At 38.0% G+C, this 23,101-nt stretch overlaps 1 protein-coding gene across 1 annotated transcript in view; it reads left to right on the forward strand.

The window, feature by feature from the left end:
* Positions 1-10,436, forward strand: part of vdr (vitamin D receptor) — a 76,511-nt gene extending 66,075 nt beyond the window's left edge. Inside the window, exons 4-9 of the mRNA XM_002935657.5 lie at positions 3,540-3,724; positions 4,307-4,409; positions 6,090-6,258; positions 7,698-7,849; positions 9,890-10,006; positions 10,132-10,436. Coding sequence (XP_002935703.1) covers positions 3,540-3,724; positions 4,307-4,409; positions 6,090-6,258; positions 7,698-7,849; positions 9,890-10,006; positions 10,132-10,391 — 986 coding nt within the window. The 3' untranslated portion in view covers positions 10,392-10,436. The remainder of the gene's footprint in view (positions 1-3,539; positions 3,725-4,306; positions 4,410-6,089; positions 6,259-7,697; positions 7,850-9,889; positions 10,007-10,131) is intronic.
* The last annotated feature ends 12,665 nt before the right edge of the window (positions 10,437-23,101 follow it).

Raw genomic sequence — 23,101 nt, forward strand, 5'->3', positions numbered from 1 at the left:
GCCTCTATGCACACTATCAGCTTACAGGGGGGTTTATTTGGTAGCAAATCTTGTTTTTATTCAACCAAAACTTGCCCCCAAGTCAGGAATTCAAAAATAACTACGTGGTTTGGAGGCACTGAGAACAACATCCAAGGGGTTGATGAGCAACATGTTGCGCACGAGCCACTGGTTGGGTATCACTCGATTATTGGATAAATAGTAATTGTTTATCATACTGTAGGTTTAATTTAATTTAGCATTACCCAGAAGCAAGAGTACAAAACTAACAAACAAGTTGGGAAACATTCCAGGGGTTGCCAAAATGCAGCCCACCACCTCCTTTCTAAATACTGGGCTGCAAATGGAAGGTACAACTATTTGCACTCCATTTTGTGTGGAAAGTACTGCGTCTTTGGCAGCAACCTACAGAGCATGGTACATAGGGTGTTTTCTCCTATTTTGTGCCCTTGCATCTTGCCCCATGATTTGTAAATAAGCCCCTCAAAAGCGACAAACCACCTTTATGTTCAATGACATGCAGAAAGTGAAAGAAAATGAAGGACAGTATATGATAATTGGAAGAGTGCAAAATAAGTCACAAAGAGTTTGTAGCTGTTCTGCACAGTCATGAAACTTTTAAAATGGTGACAAAATACTGAACCTCTTGTAGTTCTTTAATATCTTAATAAATGAAAAATGCTTAATAATGTGAGCTAATAGACAGGTGGAGTTAGTTTAGTAATCAAGTATTATATTGATAACATCCGTGGCACATTTCCAGTGTTGCCATTCACAGCATTAATATTTTCAAATGCAACAAGCAGAGGCTCATCAAAATTAAACTGGTCACAGAAAGGCAATAAAGATGTGGCATGTCCTAAATAATTTAACATGGCTTGTAGACTTTAATCTTGGCACCTTAGGGAGAGGGGTGATACAATTAGAATATTCTACTACATCTATAAGGTTACTAGAGTGCAAGAGGAAAGACAGTTTTGAAATAAGTACAACACGAGGGTAGGATAAAAAGGGAAAAGGTATCTACATTAAAGGGGAACTATCATGACATTTCAACGCAGAGCATAAAAAGTTTATGTAAAAACATATTTTTAAATATGACTTTTTAAAAAAATCTGTACCATTGTGAAGACAATAAGTTGCAGAGTTGCCCTCCATTTAAATTTCATGATAGTTCCCCTTTAGGAATCACAACTTTACACAATATGTGAAAAAGCTTTCTGTCAAAAAGGACTTTTAATGCTGGGGAATTCCCTAATATTAAGTTAAACTGAAGAAGCCGCTCAACTGAGTGGTGACATTTTCTAGATCAGTGCTGTCCAACTTCTGTTGTACCGAGGGCCGCAATTTTTCCGACCTACGTGGTGGAGGGCCGATAATGGAAGCCAGTTTTGACCACTCCCATTTTTGAAACCACACCCACTTGAAACCACACCCATGTTATCACATGACCATACCCATATTAATGGTTGTAGTACAGCAAAAACCTGCCATACTCTGCCTGCCCTACCCTGCCTGTGTGTGCCATACTCTGCCTTCCCTACCCTGCCTGTGTGTACCATACTCTGCCTTCCCTGCCCTGCCTGTGTGTGCCATACTCTGCCTTCCCTACCCTGCCTGTGTGCCATACTTTCCCTGTGTTTGCCATTCTTGGCTGGTTTGTGCCATACTTGGCCTGTGTGTGCCATACTCTGCCTTCCCTACCCTGCCTGCGTGTGCCATACTTTCACTGTGTTTGCCATTCTTGGCTGGTTTGTGCCATACTCTGCCTGTGTGTGCCATACTCTTCCTGTGTGTGCCATACTCTGCCTGTGTGTGCCATACTCTGCCTGTGTGTGCCATACTCTGCCTTCCCTACCCTGCCTGTGTGTGCCATACTCTGCTTGCCCTATGATGCCTGTGTGTATAGCACACAGGCAGCCTACAGTGACACAATGCTGGCACGGCTCCTACAGTCTGCACAATAACTATATATTAAAAAAAAAATTAATTGAAGTACCACCTCAGTATGTCTATGTCAGTATATGTTCTTTTTGTAGTGTGCAGGGATTAGTTGTGGGTTTCTACTGCTCCTGAGGTGTGAACAGGGGAACAATATGGGTGATTACAGCCTGAGCCTGAGGTGTGAATACTGCAGGGGGTGAACAATGCAGAGATTAAAAGGTGTGAACAACACAGGGGATTACATATTTAAACAATACAGCCTGATTACAGCCTGAATCTGAGGTGAGAACCATGCAGGGGGGCCAGTTAATCACAGTACTGATACCATTTAAAGCTTACACAAAAGTAAACTATCAAAGCAGCCAGACAGGTGGGGGGCCACACAGAGGGGGGTCGCCAGTTGGACAGCACTGTTCTAGATCATTCGGAAAGTCCAGCTGCTTTAGATTTATCACTACAAGATACTATATATCTAGTATGGCTCAGGCATAGAGGTAGGACAGGCAATATATGACTGACAGCTCAGATTTTTAAATGCAGTTAAAACAGGAATAAATGTTTTAATAAAAAAGAGTTTGGGTTTAATGTTTAGTTTGCAAATACAGCTTTTTATGTGTAGATGACAGGTCCCATTTAAACTATATAATGTATGTGCTAGTACAACTGATTCAGGGAGAGCTCTCACTGTAGAAAAAAAAAAAAAATCTCTTCATGCTTTCAATAAAACCTCCTTTATTTTAATCAAAGGATGCCCTTTAGATCAGTCAATGGCTTGAGAGCAACATGTTCCTCACCAACCCCTTGGATGTTGCTCCCAGTGGCCTAAAAGCAGGTGGTCCTTTTAAAATTTCTGGTATGGAGGCAAGTTTTGGTTGCTTAAAAACCAAGTATAATGCCAAACAGTCCACATAATGGCTATTAAGTAGCCAATTATAGCTCTTATTGTCACCCCCAGGAACCTTTTTCATGCTTGTATTGCTCCCCTACACTTTTTCCCTTTTTCAATTTAAATGTGGCTCATAGGTATAAAAGGTGGGGATCCCTGCTTTACTGTATGTTTCTTTACTATATACACAGTAATAGTAATTACATCTCCCCTTCAGCACCTTTTCTTAAGTCTAAACAATTAAAACTTGTCCAACGCCTTATATCAGATTAGTTGCTACTGGTTATTTTTAAATACTGGAAACAGACAGGTTTGACAGTGATCATAAATCACTATGAAATAAAGGGTGGTTTAATATTTACACTACTTATGATGTCACAACACTGCCTAATGAGTAGTTAAGTGTAACGGCAAAATGGTCACGTTGTAGCATGCAAGGGAGTGACTGACATACTATGAGTGTGTTTAAAGACAGACATATTTCTATGGATAGATAAGTTGTATACTGAATTTATATTTGGTGCAACTGATCGTGTGTCGCCACATGTCCACATTATTACAGGAGTCCTAAAATTGAAATGGCTACTTTGGCTCCAAATTGTATGGCTGCTCTGTAAAATATACTTATTGTATCATAGTGGTTGGTAAACACCTCTTGAGAAGTCAAGTTACTTGTATTAAACTGGCTGATCTTGTTGTGTTCCTTTAGTTATTCTGACAGATGAAGAAGTCCAAAGGAAAAGGGAGATGATAACAAAGCGCAAAGAAGAGGAAGCACTGAAAGAGTCCATGAGACCTAAAATGTCAGAGGAGCAACAGAAAATGATTGATGTACTTGTCGATGCTCATAGGAAAACCTTTGACACCACTTATTCAGATTTTGGTCAATTCAGGGTATGTTGATCTCTTTTTACCTCATGTGGTATAAGCCGCATTATTTTAGAAGGACTTCAATTTGAAATCTTTAGATCCTGTTTTTATCTTTATTTTCCTGGTACCATAATATACTCAAGAGAAAGGTTGTATCCTTATAAAACTATGTAAATGGTTCAGCATCTTATTATGCACTTTGGAATTCTATCGCGTATGGTTTTACCTATAGGATAGGTTAAGGAATTTGTTCATTTTTTTTTAAAGTAATAGTATCACATTTCTTTGTAATACAGAACTGTGTGACTATGTAATATAATAATTTCCCCCTGTTTATTTTTACATTTGTAGTGCATGAAAAGCCATCTTGTACTTTTTTTTTACAAAGGGCTGTTATTGCCCCATAGTGCCCAAGCACAGAGCATTTGATTCTGGGACACAAGGTGCAAACTGCTGGGCATTTGCTGGCACACACAAAAAAACACTTTGACTCTTTGAGCCCATTTTTGTGCTTTCTACTATTTTTGTAATTGAGCCTAGTAACATAGAAGGGTTATAGCATGACCTTTATTGCTGCTTCCTAATGATAACTTTTCTCTTGTGCAGCCACCTGTGAGGGAAAATGTGTGCAAAAGGATCACTAGATCATCATCTATTCTCACACAAGGCTCCTCATCGGAAGATTCTGATGTCTTTACTTCTTCTCCAGGTACTTTTGATTGCTTAACAAATTACATTGGGTTGTATTTGTCTGTGCAGAGTAAATAATTGGTTTGGTCTGAGATCTGCAGGTTAATTCAAACAGAGATAAACTGAATATTAGCAGGGCTAATAGATATCAACCATATCTAACAAGAAATATACAGTATAATAAAAAGAACCATATTCATCATATTTTTGGCTTTAATAAATACAGCACCCTTGCCTTTGTTTAGAGCCAACCTAATCTAAAGTGCTGTACAATTAGGAGATGTACCAATAACAATACATTAGTGATGCTTACAGATATACATAACAGATCTTCAGTGTGGGAATTTGATACAAATGGTTCACTGCGTTAAGTGTAGGATATTACATTCCCATGAACTTTATTGGGGAGTTATTTATTTTTATTTTATTACTAAAAAGTTTTTAAGGGCGCAGTGCAGACAAGCTCTTTGACCTAAAAATTGAAGACAAGGAACTATAGGTATTGACTGTGTGCATGCTTTACAGCAGCGATCCCCAACCAGTGGCTCAGGAGCAACATGTTGGATTTTGCTCCCGCTGCTCAAAACAGGTTCTTATTTTTGAATTGCTAGCTTAAAGGCAAATTTTAAATGCATAAAAACCAGGTGTACTGACAACCAGAGCCTCCTGTAGGCTACCAGTCACTATAGGGGCTATCATTAGCCAATCATTAGCCACATCCCATATTTTGTACTACCATGATTTTTTTTTATGTATGTGTTGCTCCCCAAATCTTTGTACATTGTAGTTTATAGGTAGAAAAGGTTAGGGACCTCTGCTTTACATGCGCTTATGGTCCAACCCCATGTTCTGATTGCCGCCAGCAGTGCTGTAAAAAAACCTTGATTATACTGGAGCAAGTTACTTCATATGTCACATTGAGCTACTTGGTAACCTGTTTTAACCCTGGAATTCCTTCCATCTCTCTTTACCTGGGGTTTTGGGGTGTAGAGGCAAGAAAATATCATAGAGGAAATAGAACTGAAAAAAAAGATAATTAAACATTCATGAGGAGGTTTAATAGTGATATTATTTATTATATTTATTATTAAGTTGTTATTAATGTTGTTGTCAAAGTCCTTATATTGGCAAAGGTGCAGAAAAACCAGCCACACAGGCAGATTTAAGGTGTTGATATGGCCCCTTCAGCCTGAGTCTGCTGCTTAACTGCAAAAAATTTGGCAAGTTGATGCGGCTCACTCACTATGGTCAAGGAGCCAGTTCTGCTTGTTTGGCAACCTAGATAAACAAGTGGATCTTAATGCTTATGGCCAGTATTAGACTGACACTTGTGCTTATCAGCCTCTCTGGTAAGTTATGAGTATAAACTGCAGCTTTGCAAGGCACAGTTGTGAAAAAAAGAAAGAAAGAAAGAAGCAAGCTAGCTGAGATCTCTTTTGCTGCTGTGCACAGCTGCTGAACAGACAAGTGAACATGCACCAGGCATGGAAAGCTTAAGGATTAGGGTCACAAACTATTTCTGCTATTATTCAGATTGACTTAACACAAAACTTTTATTTATTTATACAACTTTTTTAAAATGTTTTTTTTAGTGTGTGCAGCCACTCCCTAATGTTTGCTAACAGGTGCTTTACTTGTACAGTGTATAGTTTTTATCCCTGCCTGTATGACTAAGTCTACAATTATCTATTCTTAACAGATTGTTCCGAGCATGGATTTTTTTCTGCTGGTTCACTATTTGGTCACTTTGAACATTCCTCTATGGATGGGAAAGCTGGTGATCTGTCCATGCTCCCTCACCTTGCAGACCTTGTTAGTTACAGCATACAGAAGGTCATTGGATTTGCCAAGATGATACCTGGGTTCAGGTAACCATTACTTATAGGCCATAATCTACTAAAATTCAATTTTTTTCAGATCAGATTTGTTTGAAACCATGAAAAACTTATTTCCACAAATGGCAGTGATTTATCAACATATCCAAACTGAAAAAGCACAAATGGAAAAGTGGCATTGTATGTTGTTGACAAGCGCTGTCACAAGCCCCCTCCTCTGTTTAGGGATGGTTTTTCCAGGCTGGCATAAATGGCCTCTTTCACACCTCTTTCAAACCATCTGTCCTCTCTGTCCAAAATATGCACGTTACTGTCCTCAAATGTTGAGTCATTCTCTTACAGAGAGGTTGTTTTGTCTCCCCGATATATAAGTCAGAGCACCCTTTACTACACTGGACAGCATACTGTAGATCACATTACTTTTTCATGTATTTTAGACTTAATTCTGGTAGATACTGTGTATGATGACCTGGATGAATGAGAATCTTCATAGACAAAGAAAGATCTTCTAATTGTAAAAGGACATCTGCCATTGACTTCTACATGATCTTGACAGGGTTTTTAGCTGGCATATCTTTTCATTCAGAATTGTTGCATAATAAATTTTTGTTGCATAATAAATCGTGAAAAAAGTGTATCTTTTTCTGTATGGCAACAAAAAGCCTGCCCGAAAAATGTCCCCTTTAAAGTTAAAATTCTCATTTTTGACTTTAAGATGCATATTAATTATTGCTCAAGCCTCCAGGTGTGAGCGAGTTTCTGAATTTACTCAGGTTTTCTATAAATAATTTCTATAAACTTGGCGAACTTATTAATATAAAAAACCTGTTTAAAAATCCATTTAGCAGCAAGCTAAGTAATCAAGCCTGAGCAATAATAAATATACCCTGTAATCTCAAAACTCTGACTTAAAAATGTCAACTTTTTAGTTTTACAGTAAAAATTCATTTTCATTTGTTTGCTGGTTCCAGTCTATAGGAACTAAATCTTCTATCAAAGAAATAGAAAACATTGTGCTGGACTTGCTGTTTTGGTATTAAGTCATTAAATCATAGGTTGCTCATTCATGCATTTTGCCAAGTTCTCCTGATTCTTTTTTTATGCTTTTTGGAATTTATCAACAAATAATACTTGATGCTTATTTGTATGTTTATTTAAGAACTGTTTAACTTATATGAAAAATACTTTTTATTCAAGCAGTGGTCTATTTAAAACGAGTTTAATTCAGATTTGGTATTGTAATATTAACATTTTTTTGTTTTGTTACACATTACTTGCTCCTCAGCAACACTTTAATATGAGACCAAAATATTGTCGCACTGAACCTATATACAGTACCCTACCGTATGGAGGAAACCTAATTTTTGAGTTTTGTAGGATGTAAATTAATTGAAACATCAAGTAACAGCAGACAATCAAAATGTTTATAAATAAAAAGTGATCAGGAATTGTTGCCTTTGTTATTGTAACAGAGACCTTATTGCAGAAGATCAGATTGCCCTGCTGAAGTCATCTGTTATTGAAGTCATAATGCTGCGATCAAATCAGTCTTTTTCTTTGGATGATATGTCATGGACTTGTGGCAGTGAGGACTTCAAATACAAAGTTGATGATGTGACTCAAGGTAAGGAACAATATATTTAAATACAAAAATGATGATATGACAAGGAACATTATACAGAGGATTGTCATCAAAATGATTCTGTTTCTTAGTTCAAAATAAGGAATAAACTACAGGAATGAGACCTTTTATCTAGAATGCTCAGAACCTTTCCGTAATTTCAATCTTCATACCTTAAATCTACTAAAGAACCTTGTAAACATTCATTAAACCAAGTAGCATTGCTTTGCTTCCAATAATATCTTATTTGGGATCAAGAACAAGGTACTTAATTATTATTATTATTACAGAGAAAAGTTAAATCATTTTTAAAAATTTGAATTATTTGATTAAAATAGGAGATGGCCTTCCTGTAATTTGTAGATTTCTGCATAACAGGTTTCTAGATAACAGATTCCATGCCTGTACTAGTTGCAATAGTCAGAAGAATACTGTGTCCACTGTTCCAGTGAAGGCAACCTAGGGAGAAGCACCTACAGAAGTGTGCTATTGTGCAATACATTTTAATGGAACTATGGAGGGATGAAAACATTTTAGCTATTATATAATATATATAACATAATATATGTATATATATTTTGTTTTTGTTTATTCAGAATCATAGATAAAATTGACCCAAGTGGGTGCAGGGTGGGTTTTAAGATAAAATATGCTGCCTAATTATATGTTTTTTTGTGAGTATCCAGACACACTGCATATATTGGGAATAACACAGCGTGTGGTGACCATTTAGTGTTTACTCTGGACATACTTTTGTTAAATAGTTGGTGGAGGGTTTTTTGTCTAACTCCCCCCATCCCCCCCAGTTCCAGTAAATTTGATTACACCATAGTGCGGTTCTATGTGCGCGTCCCCCTAGGTTTTTACAAATATAGTGAGTGTTGGTGTTTACAACAGAACACTGCTGGCAGTACTGAAATTAGATCAGTATTATTGTCATGCTTATGTTCTATAATTAGTATTAGGACTTTTTTAGATACGTTATTGAAACCTTTATAACAGGAAATAGGAAATGGGGGAAGACATCACTACTGAGTCATTCATCTTAAACTATGTCAATACATTTCCTGTGCTTCTTTCCGTCAGTTGCAGTTTAAGTCTCTTAGTGCTGGCAGCTTTTTGATATACCATGCCATGTATTGCCACATAAACATTAACAAAAAAGGAAGGGTTGTGTGAAATATAAGTACAATAGAAGTGCAACTGATCTGCCCAAAAAAGCTACAAACATACAGAAGATGGGATTGAATGCACATTCCCTGGTCCCCTGTTTCACATAAACACTGACGTGACATAGAATCAATGAGTGGAGTGGAAACATGTCACCCATGTCACAGTCCATGGCATTAAAGGGGTTAAAATGTACCAAGCATTACAAAAAACTTGGAGAGAGATTTATCAACATTCTGATTTTCTTTTAGAGGTTTTGGAAACCAGAATAAACCCATTTCCTCTAAATCCATTAATTTAGTTTTAGTCATCTATTAAAAGGTCCAAATTGAAAAATCACAAATGAATTCAAACGTGGAACGAAGACAAAAAGTACTTGGAAAACCTCAAATTTTTTCAGGTTTTTTTTTAGTTTTTGTAAGAATTTTCATGCATTTATAAATGAAAAATTTCCCCCAAAACCTTTAAAACCATGAATTAAATAAAGATTGTTACAGCTCCCATTTACATCTACATGACCTTGTCAGCTTTTAGAAGGTGTAGTTTTACTCTTGCTTTTTTTGTGGTTGTGATGCATTATAAGTGGCAACAAAAAATGGTGTTTTTAGTGCAAATACCACAAACTGCATAGAAGAAAAAAAATACAAATAATAGTAAATAGGCCCCTTGTCGTCTGTATATTTCATTGGATAGACTGAATGGGAATCCACAATGCCAGCTTAAAATAATCCATCTAGGCTCACAAGTTCACCTTTAGGGTTGTATTAATTAAGGAGTTCAAACTGATCTCACCTGGGTAAATTTGCCCCTAAAACCAATACAAGCAAATAGAGAGTTTGTAATGCTTTGTATTATCTCATCTTTGCCTTTTAGCCGGTCATAACATGGAGCTGCTGGAGCCTCTTGTAAAGTTCCAGGTTGGCTTAAAAAAACTGAACCTTCATGAAGAAGAGCATGTTCTCTTGATGGCCATCTGCATTCTCTCCCCAGGTTAGTGGCCCGCATTATAATTTGCCAGTCCTTAAAGCTGTTTAAAAAACCCTTCATGTTGCTGGGTGAAGTCAAGTATAGTCCATTTTGATGATGAGTTTCCCTTTTTCCTCTGTTATTTGCAGATCGCCCAGGTGTGCAGGACAAAGCCTTAGTTGAATCCATTCAGGATCGTCTCTCCGCTACTCTGCAGACTTACATTCTTTGTAAACATCCACCGCCAGGGAGTCGTCTCCTGTATGCAAAAATGATCCAGAAGCTGGCCGATCTGCGCAGCCTCAACGAAGAACATTCCAAACAGTACCGTTCCATCTCTTTCCTGCCAGAACACAGCATGCAGCTCACTCCACTTGTGCTGGAGGTGTTCGGCAATGAAATCTCTTGAATTCACTTGAATTAGAACTTTTCATTAAACTACAATTGTAAGTCATCTTCATTGTATAGGTTGTAATTACAAAGTTGGGCCCTAATTCCTTCTGTTTTCTGATCTGGGATATCACATGGGTGTCTTTTCCAATCAAAAGTATAAATGGGCACAGTTGTAAATAATGCATGGCATATAAACTGTCATCGTGACATGCCGAAATGGTTGCTGTGCTGTGTGTATGTATAAGGTGGTGTTCCTTGTCATGCTGTAACGTTATGCATTATACGCTTTGCCTGGTGATGTGCCTTCATGTCAAATATGTAAATATCATATATTTGGCTATAATGTGCCTAATACTAAAAAAGCCATTTTCTGCACATACAAAGTTGCAAAGGCAACTTTACTAAGTGCAAACAGGTTTCCCCGGTCAGAGAAATATCTGAACTAGCCTGGATACCTTTAGCACCAGCACTCTAACCTGCACCTTCACTCTCTACTCTTCTGTCAAGTCTCTCTCTAGAAATCTATTTTCTGTTTAACCAAAGGAAGGGAAGTAAAGATGATCTAAGTCTATATATATATAGCAGTTGCCAAGATGTATGAATATATTTTGAATACAATTACAATATATTTTAAGAATATATATTTATAAATATATTATTTTGTAAAACAATTTCAATCTCAAAACATTTAAGACAGGGAAAAAAATGAATTGCCTTACTATATTATGCCAAACATAAAAATGACTCGTATAACTCTTTACTCTTTTGTGTAAGAAATCCAGATATACATAATTACTGACTTTTTAAAGAGGTACTTTGCTATTTATTCTTGCTATAGTTGAGCGCACAAATGATGAGAATGTCCAGCACAATATTAATGCGACATACGAGCGCTGTCTCCTGAGAAAAATGTTTTTACATTTGTTTTTATACAATTGCCATTCTCTATTGTTCCTTGCCCCCTGCCCTCACCAGAAAACCCAAATTTTGAATGTGTACACATGGACATAACAAGTGTTCTGATGAGGCAAATAATAGGGTTGTGTCATGCTCAGTGTGTGAGGGCATGGAGTCAACTCTAATATGGAGAATCCATCTCTACAGAGCAGGCTTCTGTGCTATTTACTTACCCTGCTCTATGCTTACTCTCCAATAACTCTGCCCATATGTAAATTATGCATTTCCATCAAATTGGTTTGGGAGTTGGGCCCAGATCAGTTCTAAACACCGAAATAAACTTTTCAGGGGATAGAAATCCACATACAGTGTTTCAGTTGGCCCCAGTCGAAAGAGTTTCAAGGCTGTTGGGGCATTGTAGGAACTAATATAAATGGAGACACTTTTGACAGCTTTAATATACATGTCAAATCATAAAAAACCCCAAAACCTTTACTATACAAAAAATGCACAGAAAGGTCTCTAAGCTGTGGGAGAGGCACACCATTTAATATGCTTGCTTTTGTCCTCAGGAAAGATGAGGGTTGACAGAAAGGCTGCTACTCACGAAGGCAATAAGTTCTTAATAGTAAGCCCAAAAAAAGTAATGTACGCAACTGATATAAGACAACATATAAGCCTTTCTTGCCACAAATTCTGTGTGTTCTTTTACCATAAACAAGGTTATACAATTATATATAATGATTTCTAGAAAAATACTTTAAAAATAACCCTAAAGCTCTAATACTAAGCATCTGTAAAAGCAGTCGTATCCCAGTGTGTTTTTGCTACGGTGACGTGGCTGGATCCAGAAGGTTAATAACCTTCAGAATCCCAAATATTGCTAATTTGCACAATTCAGATGAGGCAAAGGCTCAGCTGCTTAGTGTGGTTTCCATTTTTATCTGAAGTACTGAACCTTTCCATTCTTAGAGCACAGACAGTGCTATATCTGCTGGCGTCATGATCAGCCATAAAGATACAATTGTACATTCTACTGTTATGTTAAAGAGATACACCATGTCACCACTTATTGGTTGCTATTAGTTACTGCTCACAGGCAAATTTGCCCAGTGTTGATAAATGAGCCCCACTAAGTTACTGCTGCTGGCCAAACTTAGTGCCTTTTATTACATATGGGGGTTTATCCCACGTACCTGAATTTTAGCAGCCATCTGTATTTCTAGTCCTAATTTACTAAAGAATGCTGGCAGTCGGATTATAGCTAGCTTTCATCCCCGAAAAGTGCTCAGCTACCCGATTTTCAAGGTAAGTGAGGCCAAAAATGTTGGGTGGCTGTATTGTCTTAAATCAGGAGTATGTCTATGATCTGCCTAAAGGAGACACAATGGTTAAATCACTGGGAGGTACCAGTTGTTAGGCACCCCCCCCCCTAGCAATTATAATTACTTACCCTGGGCTGGTACTCCTGTTAGCACAAAACTGCACTGGGCTGGGGTATTTATGAGTGAGCATCATGGAGTGATCTTCTTCTGCCTCTTCATTCTTTAATGGCCCTGGGCCAACAAATGCGTGGTAGAGTGAGAAAAAATTCCAGCTTTTCGCTTAAAATTCAGCTGGAGGGTGCTTAATATTTAGCACCCCCCAGTTATTTAACCTTCACTTATCCTGGGGTCAGCAGTGCTTTGCTTGTCAGTTTGCTGTTCATTTTGGGCTTTAATGGTATGAAGAGACATCAGGGTTTTAGAACAGTTTCAGTAGCAGCTGTGGCATCTCTACAGAGCAATCATCTACATTATTCCCAGAACAATTTGGATGTCAAGGTCTCTTTATCTCATCATTCAAATGCACCATGAATAGAATGGCTGCAAAATTGCACACGTTAAAGGAAAAAGATATAATGGCATGATCTAGCTGCCTGAAATGTGTTATTTATGAGGCATTTCCATAATACCTTAGGCACAAAATCTAATTTTGCTTTTAAGTGTCACCTTACATTCTTGTCTCTTATTTTATTTAGCATTTAAAGCACTACTCAATCTCAAGAAGCAATGCATATGGCATCCCCCATGATTGGGAATCACTCCCCCTGCTCATGTACAATGCCCAGTATGAATTGTAAACAAACATGGAAAGTTATCTGTAAAACTGTAAGTGTTGGCCTTACCCTTCCCCAAACCAGCAGCAAGGAACAGACTTTCCCTTTAAAATGAGATCCACAGGTTCAATAATGTATCAGCATATATGTAGAATGCACCTTACTAAAGTTATAAACTATGAAACAATATCCAATTTGTTCCACTAGAGGGCAGGGTGTGCAACCAAAATGCACATAGCTTTGCTCTGTCCACTTACAATCATTTCTGGAATGATAGTGCAGCAGTATTTGTGCACCAAAATACTATACTAGCACAGGTTTTATTACTGAGCTAGTATTGCAGTGCAGCACTTTCTCTACACATGATCAGCACGTACCGCCTCACCTCCCCAGCTCCATCGCTAGATTTCCATAGGTTTAACCTGGCAGTAGGTTTTTTATTTTTTAAAAAAATTCTGATGATATAGGCATATACAAATACGACTCTGCATAAAGTTCTAGGCTTCAAAGGAATCCTGGATTGGTGCATAACTACTGTAAACAGGTCAGTTGTGTATGAATATATATATGAATATATAAATCAGCCATATCAAAACACCCCACTACATGATGCAAAACAGCACTGATATATATATATATATATATATACCTTGAAAAATGCCCCAAGCAGAAGCCGGAACTTTGGTGAAATGTATTGAATAAAGCACTTTGAGAAACACAGATATTTGGAGTGTGGGGAAAATGGCCCAGGTGCATCCAAGAGGAATGAATATCCACATAAATGAAGCACTCATGGGACTTACAATTGAGTGAAAAAGTTTGTCATTGTTTCGGTCTTGCTAAGAGGATCTTTCTCAAGGCATCAAATATATATATATATATATATACACATATAGTGCTATATATATATTGCAGAACGCTTTCTGTTGCTAAAAAATGGGTCCTCCAACCTAAAAGGGGGATCATGCCTATGTCTTATCTTTCATTATCATCCAGATGTGTTCAGTAGGGAAATGTTATCTGTTGTGCCGTTCGCTTGCTTTGCAGCAGGCCTGTCAGCCTGAGTGTAAATACCGTAACCGAATACTGTATGTCACGCTCTCACTGGTAACAATGGGGGACGATTTACATGTATTTTCCAACGACGTTATATTCTCTTTGGTAATAAAAAACTGACCTCTACAGCTCATCTAACAGCTGCCTTATTTATTGTGGTAGAGAAGTATTTATCTGACATAGTATATGTGATGCACGTGGCGCCAAGTCATTGTGAAACTAAAGCCAGTATGACCTCATTTTAACCCATCCACTTGGTGCCATCAGCTGCTAGTAGCTCAGCACGCAACAGGCTGCGTTAGCACTTACTCTCATATTGAATTTTGTACATTTTTGTTTAAAAACTATAAACATGTATGTATATTATATGTGGTTTTAGAACTTGGAAACATATGTGATGTATTCTACCCCACCCTCTTTATGGACTACTACTTATAGTAGTGTTGTCCTAATGTAGCTGCTCACTTACATCTCCTGTATATACTAGGGTTGAGTTTATCCTAAAGTGCGCAGTGGTGACTCTCTTCTCCACGGTGTTCAACAGATATACAGTGTAATGCTAAACAACTTTGCCATAGGCATTATATTCTATTGCTTATGTCCATGTAATAAGACTTTTAGGAGAGAATACTGGATAAGGAGAGAATAGGAAACGTGAGGCTCAGAGTGTGCAAAACTACACCCATCAGCAGCCAATATAACTTTAATAGCACATTTAGTGCACAGCTCTCACTGGCATAAGGGAGCCCTGTACGTATTGCCCACCCTAAGCACCTACTAAATGCAGAGCTTGAAATTTCCCTGCGTCCCATGACACATGAGCGTGCTGTAAGTATATGACCAAGTCATATCTTAGTTTAAGTGGTCAGGTGCTTAAAAGTGTTGTTTGGCAGGCTTCACTGCTTCAGACTTCACTGGATTTCCCAGTAATATTTTCTGCTAGTGTAATGACATGATCAGTTAAAGTGTTATGGCATATGGGGTGCTTTCAGAAAAAAGGCAGGTAACAAATGTTTCTTGGAGTCATCATTGTTAAAGGTAGCCAAATGTTGGCCAAACAATCAGCATGTTGGTGACCAGATCAGGTAAAGATCCAGTCATTTGGTGATCTTGCCAACCGTGCATATCTAACAGTGTCCATACATGCAGCTGATTGCTGCGTCACAGAGCGTAACAATAGAGGAAGCAGAACTTACCGGCGGGGGGTGTTAGGGGGCAGGGTGTCCCTGATCATGGGGTTGGCTTCCTCTGTTGTTTTATATACAGTGGTGTGAAAAACTATTTGCCCCCTTCCTGATTTCTTATTCTTTTGCATGTTTGTCACACAAAATGTTTCTGATCATCAAACACATTTAACTATTAGTCAAAGATAACACAAGTAAACACAAAATGCAGTTTTTAAATGAGTTTTTATTATTTAGGGAGAAAAAAAATCCAAACCTACATGGCCCTGTGTGAAAAAGTAATTGCCCCCTGAACCTAATAACTGGTTGGGCCACCCTTAGCAGCAATAACTGCAATCAAGCGTTTGCGATAACTTGCAACGAGTCTTTTACAGCGCTCTGGAGGAATTTTGGCCCACTCATCTTTGCAGAATTGTTGTAATTCAGCTTTATTTGAGGGTTTTCTAGCATGAACCTCCTTTTTAAGGTCATGCCACAACATCTCAATAGGATTCAGGTCAGGACTTTGACTAGGCCACTCCAAAGTCTTCATTTTGTTTTTCTTCAGCCATTCAGAGGTGGATTTGCTAGTGTGTTTTGGGTCATTGTCCTGCTGCAGCACCCAAGATCGCTTCAGCTTGAGTTGACAAACAGATGGCCGGACATTCTCCTTCAGAATTTTTTGGTAGACAGTAGAATTCATGGTTCCATCTATCACAGCAAGCCTTCCAGGTCCTGAAGCAGCAAAACAACCCCAGACCATCACACTACCACCACCATATATTTTACTGTTGGTATGATGTTCTTTTTCTGAAATGCTGTGTTACTTTTACGCCAGATGTAACGGGACACGCACCTTCCAAAAAGTTTAACTTTTGTCTCGTCGGTCCACAAGGTATTTTCCCAAAAGTCTTGGCAATCATTGAAATGTTTTTTAGCAAAATTGAGACGAGCCTTAATGTTCTTTTTGCTTAAAAGTGGTTTGCGCCTTGGAAATCTGCCATGCAGGCTGTTTTTGCCCAGTCTCTTTCTTATGGTGGAGTCGTGAACACTGACCTTAATTGAGGCAAGTGAGGCCTGCAGTTCTTTAGATGTTGTCCTGGGGTCTTTTGTGGCCTCTCGGATGAGTTGTCTCTGTGCTCTTGGGGTAATTTTGGTTGGCCGGCCACTCCTGGGAAGGTTCACCACTGTTCCATGTTTTTGCCATTTGTGGATAATGGCTCTCACTGTGGTTCGCCGGAGTCCCAAAGCTTTAGAAATGGCTTTATAACCTTTACCAGACTGATAGATCTCAATTACTTTTGTTCTCATTTGTTCCTGAATTTCTTTGGATCTTGGCATGATGTCTAGCTTTTGAGGTGCTTTTGGTCTACTTCTCTGTGTCAGGTAGCTCCTATTTAAGTGATTTCTTGATTGAAACAGGTGAGGCAGTAATCAGGCCTGGGGGTGACTACAGAAATTGATATTGAAATTGAAAATTGAAATTGATAAACCACAGTTAAGTTATTTTTTAACAAGGGGGCAATCACTTTTTCACACAGGGCCATGTAGATTTGGAGTTTTTTTTCTCCCTTAATAACGTAAACCTTCATTTAAAAACTGCATTTTGTGTTTAATTATGTTATCTTTTAACGGTTTTTGATGAGCAGAAACATTTAAGTGTGACAAACATGCAAAAGAATAAGAAATCAGGAAGGGGGCAAATAGTTTTTCACACCACTGTAAATCTCCGCTCCCCACCAACTCTCGGGTAAGGGATTTTTATGGGAGCGAGCTAGGGGACGCTTGAGGACTGGGGGGAAAGGGTACGGTTTGCTACTCTGTATTGGGCCCCTCTAAAAAAGTTTCTGTGGGTGAGGCCTGGAGCGTAGTTCAGCCACTGTTGCTTTAGATCACAGTATGAGTAAAACAATGACTGGTGGTGATTGCCATACTTTTTCTTGCCAACATTTTTTTGGGTAAAGTTTGCCAGCAGTGCAAGGGCATGCCATTGTCATTCTACCCAACATCATGTCATGTTAATGGCTAATAACAGTGAAGTTCAACGTTAAATCATACACTGGGCACAGTCTAGGGTGAAATAATATTTTAGCAGTCTTTATGGTATCATTGTGGGGGTGAAATACATTCTTTCACTTTGAGACATAGGTAGAATACTAAGTATTTGAGGATAACTAAAACAAAAAACATTATGGTATTTTTTGTGAATAAGACATTTAGTAATGGGCGAATGATTCGGTGATGGCTGATCCCTCTTTATTTCCCTGTTTATTTATGCATTTCCTTGTGTACCTTTATGAACAGAGCTGCTCCTGATCCATTTATCAGCTCATCACATAACTATTCCCATCCCTAATTAGGCAAACCTGTGTGTAACATTCATTGTAAAACACCGCAACAGGTTCAGGATATGAATTGCCAGACTTATGTAAATAGGGTGTTTCTTTCTTGTAAATATGTGATTTTGTTCTGGTAGATTAGTCCCTGTAAATTCAAGTAAAAGTCCAATAAAATAATGAAATCTATGGCAAAAGCAGAGATCTCTATGGAAGTTGCTGTTTTAATATATTGCAGAGCTGTGTATATTTCAATGTACATTTATTACAATTCTATGTGAAGAAAGGAAAAGAAAAATCTGATTCTATTTTGTTGCCTCAGATACCATAGATTGAAAGGTTATGCACTTTATAAACTGACAATTGAAGAAGCAACATCTGTCTCAGTGCCAAATGATTACTGCTAATGTCGATGGAAGTCTTTCTTTTCAAATAGATGTATAATAAAATAATCTGATGCCTTTGTCTGTGCCAAGCTGTTCATAATAAAATGTGTTTGCTTCATGGATCATGGTCTTTGGCTGAATCCTTACTTTTGACAATACAGATGAAAATTAAGCCCAGATATTGGTAGGCCCACCGGATGGCCCTAGACATGTGCAGATAAGCTGATGAATTGGTCTGAAGAGGCTTAACTCTGCCCGTGAATGGCCACCTTTACACCCCCAGCACAATGTGAACTTTTGGAAACTAAAACCCATTCAGTATATCATCAAGAACATACAGTAAGTCTATGGAACTTGTTTTGATCTGTCTTTAATGACCTAACTTAAAGTCCATACTTTCCAGGTGGATCATGGACCTTTAGATTCTTAGAGGTTAACCAAAGAAGCCGCATTCTACCTGGGTTAATATTTTGATTTGTAGCCCAGATAATCCTTTGATAATTTAACACTAGTAGTAATGGCCATCCAGATTTATCCCCAAGTAACATATTTATGCAAAAACTACCTGTTTCTGTCATACCTTGTTCTTGCATGGTTGGCAGACATGGCAAGGCAATGTCAGAAAAACACAGAGACTTGGACCCACAGCACAATGTAAACTCTTGAAAAATGAGATCATCAACATACAGTAAGTCTACGGAACTTTTTTGTATCTGTCTTTAATGACCAAACTGAACTAGTACTGGTCATCCAGACTTACCCCCAAGTCACATTGTTATGCAAAAACTGTCCATAGTCTCAATTAGGCAATGCCTAAAAGTGATGAATGGCTTTTATGTACTTAATCACTTTATATAAATCACATTAAGACATTTATCTGTAGCATGATTCAACATGATATTGGTTCCCATTACTACAAGTGGGTGGTCATGGAGACAGATGGATAATATATGTTGCATAGGAAGCATGGGCAAGAATTATAGCCAGGTTTTTTCCCTAAGTGGATATGAATTTGTTTATTTCTGCCTCTTATGTCATTTAATCAGAATTACGTGTAGAGTTTTCAGTACTTATTTTTACATTAGCATGTTCTAACATATGGAAGTGTGACTTGCCCAAGGGCATTATGAGTTGACTCATGAGGTGAACCCAGATTTCACTGAGACAGAGTTTAGTTATGTAACTAAAATAAAACTTCTGAAGAATAACTTCTGAACTCTGCACACGGTATAAATGAGTCTGTACATCCTACTGTGCAGCTGAAATGTCTGCATACACCATATGAATATCCTAATTTAAGCTGTGTATGGGAACACCCAGGAAATGCTATAGGAAATGTTAAAGAAATTCCCAGTGATGGGGAATAGGTTAATTGCTCTCATTTGGCATATGCTCCAAACAACTGAATTGCAAAGAAACTCTATTCTATTTCAGAAGGATCCTGATATTTGCTTTGTGCCTATTTGTCTTTTATGAACCCAGCTCATAGGTCACAATTGGACCAAGCTAAGAATAGAGTTCCTTACAGGATTATATAAAGTTAATCTTTATTAACCTGGTATTTCTTCTATCTGACACTGTGCACAATACATATTTACCCCAAACAGGAAGTCTCTGTGCTTTTTCAATCATTTTCAAAATAGTATTTCATAATCTGCACTTTTACTGGGTTTAGGGACCTTCTGGGGGTTTCCAGGCTCTGCTAAGCAGTGCTCAGAAATCTAAGCCACAGAAAGACCCACAGTCTGGGTACACAATGGGCTTGGGATGACTCCTTTTACAGTAGACTTCTTTCCACTCCTCCTGTTGCTGGGCTGCTCTCACTGTTTACCTCTTACTTAAAGAGATACTGACACCAGAAATGAAACCATTTTTACATCTGTCATAACATTGTCTTTGCATGCTTTATAATTTTGCCATAAAAGTATTTGTCCAAGCTTTTACATTCCCTATCTGATCCCCCATGTTCCTGTATGAGGGGGCTGCCATATTTGTGCAGCAGGAGGCCCTTAGCATTAGAAGCTATAACTGACAGGCTGAGAAGGGACATTCAGGTTGGCAAAACAGTCAGGTTTTAGGATTTCAAGTAACAATTACTTACAAAAGCAGCCCTATCAGTAAAAAATGATCAGCACGACCTATAGGCAACTTTTTATGTAGATTTATATTTTAAAAAGTTGTTTTTTCGTGTCAGTATCACTTTAAAGGTACTGACACACTAGGCAATTTCTCTGCCTGCATATAAACACAGGCCTGAGAAACGGCCCCTCAGCCCTGCTCAGATCCATTCTCTATTATCTCTGCACCCAGAGACAATAGGGTTAATTTTATCAGCACTGGGCAAATTTGTCCGTGGGCAGTAATCCATAGGAATCAGCAATTGGCTTTTTTTTTTAGACAGCTGCAGGTACAAAAATTAATGCAACAATGTGATTGGTTGCCATGGGTTACTGTCATTGATAAATGACCCCCAGTTTGTTGGCTGGGCTGCAGGCACAGAGAGGAGAGTTAGGCAATGGAACATGTGAGAATTCATTTTTGCTTTGAAATTCACTCCATGTATGTCTGTACCCAAGCCGGCATAGTGTCTCTGGGTGCAGACACCGTCACACAAGATTCAGCAGAACTGCTGTTTCCAAAGCAGCCCAGTAAGCTAAAGATGTAAAAAAAGGGGAACTTTTATGCAATAATTTAAAAACTATATGTCCACTGAGTAGGGTGTTGGCACATTTAAATCCAAATTTAGTATAATGAGCGGATTTGTGTTACGTGTTTGCATGCACGTAGTGTTGTAAGCTCCACACCATGTACTAATCTTCCAGCACTGGGCATTCATGATACATAGTAGAGCTCAATGAACAGGCTGTCTGGAATGGCACAGGTTCTGTGTTGAAAAATGTCAAAAATGTGTATCATTTTGTATAAAGTTCCAACAATGGCTGAAGCTGCTGCAGTTGATCAGTTAAATCAGACATTGAGTTTATTTGTAGATAAAGCCAAAAGCCAAAACAAAGCAGCAGTTTGTTTCCTAACCAGCAAATTAAATTCTAAATGGTAACGTGTGTTATTGGGAAATTTGCTGAAATACAGTTAATGAAGAATGAAACCACTTGGGGGCAGTGTTGCCTGCCTTTTGGTAGGAATCCTGATCTCATCCTCTCCATTCATTTACTGACTAAAGCTTCTTCCTTGTAAATAATAAAAAATATATTGATCCCCCATCACACAGGTAAATGAACACTCTCTGACCCCAACTTTCTACACCTCAAATCCTTCTCTGCTTATAGAGGGAACGGCAGGAAAGATGACATTTTAAAAATGTCTGAAAAGTTAAACCATAAGAGCCTCATTCTACTCAGTGAATTCAATTCTACTGAAATAAATCATGTATGTTCCAGTTGCGCTCTAGTAGCCATCATTATGTTTTCTTTTCTTCGTTCAGCTCCTGGGAAAAAGAGCAAGGGAGTAAAAGAACAAGGGAGTCAGCTTCTCTGTATATAATGTTGCAACTTTAAAAACAAGGTAAACTTAAGGATTTGAGAAGTTGAGCTGAACCCCCCCTTAAATATTTTATATATCTGCGTTTAATGGAGTTTATACTAATATTATGACACCCCTAAAATGCTTTTATTCACACAGTTAACACCACTTTGGCTTTTGGAGAAGTATAAAATTAAGCTTTTTTTTTAGGTATCTTATATTATATGTAAAAATATAATGAAGGGAAAAACTTTTTTATTCAAAAAAAATACCACAGCTCAGTGTCGACTCCATTTGTCGGTTATTAAGAGTGATTGCAACAACTGCCAGAATTGGTGGAGCTACACATTCATTTCTGGCTTCACTATAAGAGCCAGAAACTATAATATTAATTATACGGGAAGACTATTGTAAGACTCTGGCTTATACATTGGATTCTATGTTGTGGAATGAAAAAACCCCAGTACAGGTACTTGAATTTGGATGACTAAAATGTAGAGCTCTACGTGTTGCATATATAAGAATAACTGTGCAGTCTGGCATGTAATGACTTTACTAATTCACTTTGCTTAAACTTTTTTGGTTGAAGAATGGCTCACAAAAACAAGCAGTTATGTAACATGTACATAAACACTGGCCATATGTATAAAATAATTCCGTTGCTAAATCTGCACAAAGGTTTTTTGACATTTCTCTAGCCTTACCCCAGTCTCCTCTGGCAGAAAGTACCTCAAGCGCAGTCTGGTTTAAATCTTCCTCTTTTGGTAACTCCCTCTTTTTAATAGGAAATTCATTTGCGTGGGAGTCTAGAAGTGTTTATATGTGTTAATCAAACCTGATTTTGGTTTGCAAAGAAACTGTCTATTTCTTTGTGTATTACACTAAATATGATATGTATAAATGTGCATATAATGCACAGTCCTTGCATGTAGCACCAGGCTGCCTCCCTGCCCATTCTTCCCCATATTTGTTATATGGTATGTCAGTGACCAGGCTTTAGGCAGGCATCAGAGAGGCATTACGTTGCTCTGTACAAATGCAGGTAAATTAAGAAGGAGCAAAGAACTGGTGCCAAGAACTCCTTTGCTGGACACTAGCATAGAAGGCGTTATTAATACTTTTCTTCAAGTTTGATTGCATTTTTATTGCATAAAACAACTCATATGTAAAACCCTGCTTTATCTAAATTAACTATTTTCAAAAAATACACTTTTTTAGTACAGGTAAGGGACCTGTTATCCAGAATGCTCGGGACCTGGGGTTTTCTGGATAAGGGATCTTTCTCTAGGTTGGATCTCCAACCTGCACGT

The sequence above is a fragment of the Xenopus tropicalis genome, chromosome 2 (genome assembly GCF_000004195.4).
Source record: "Xenopus tropicalis strain Nigerian chromosome 2, UCB_Xtro_10.0, whole genome shotgun sequence".
Lineage (NCBI taxonomy): Eukaryota > Metazoa > Chordata > Amphibia > Anura > Pipidae > Xenopus > Xenopus tropicalis.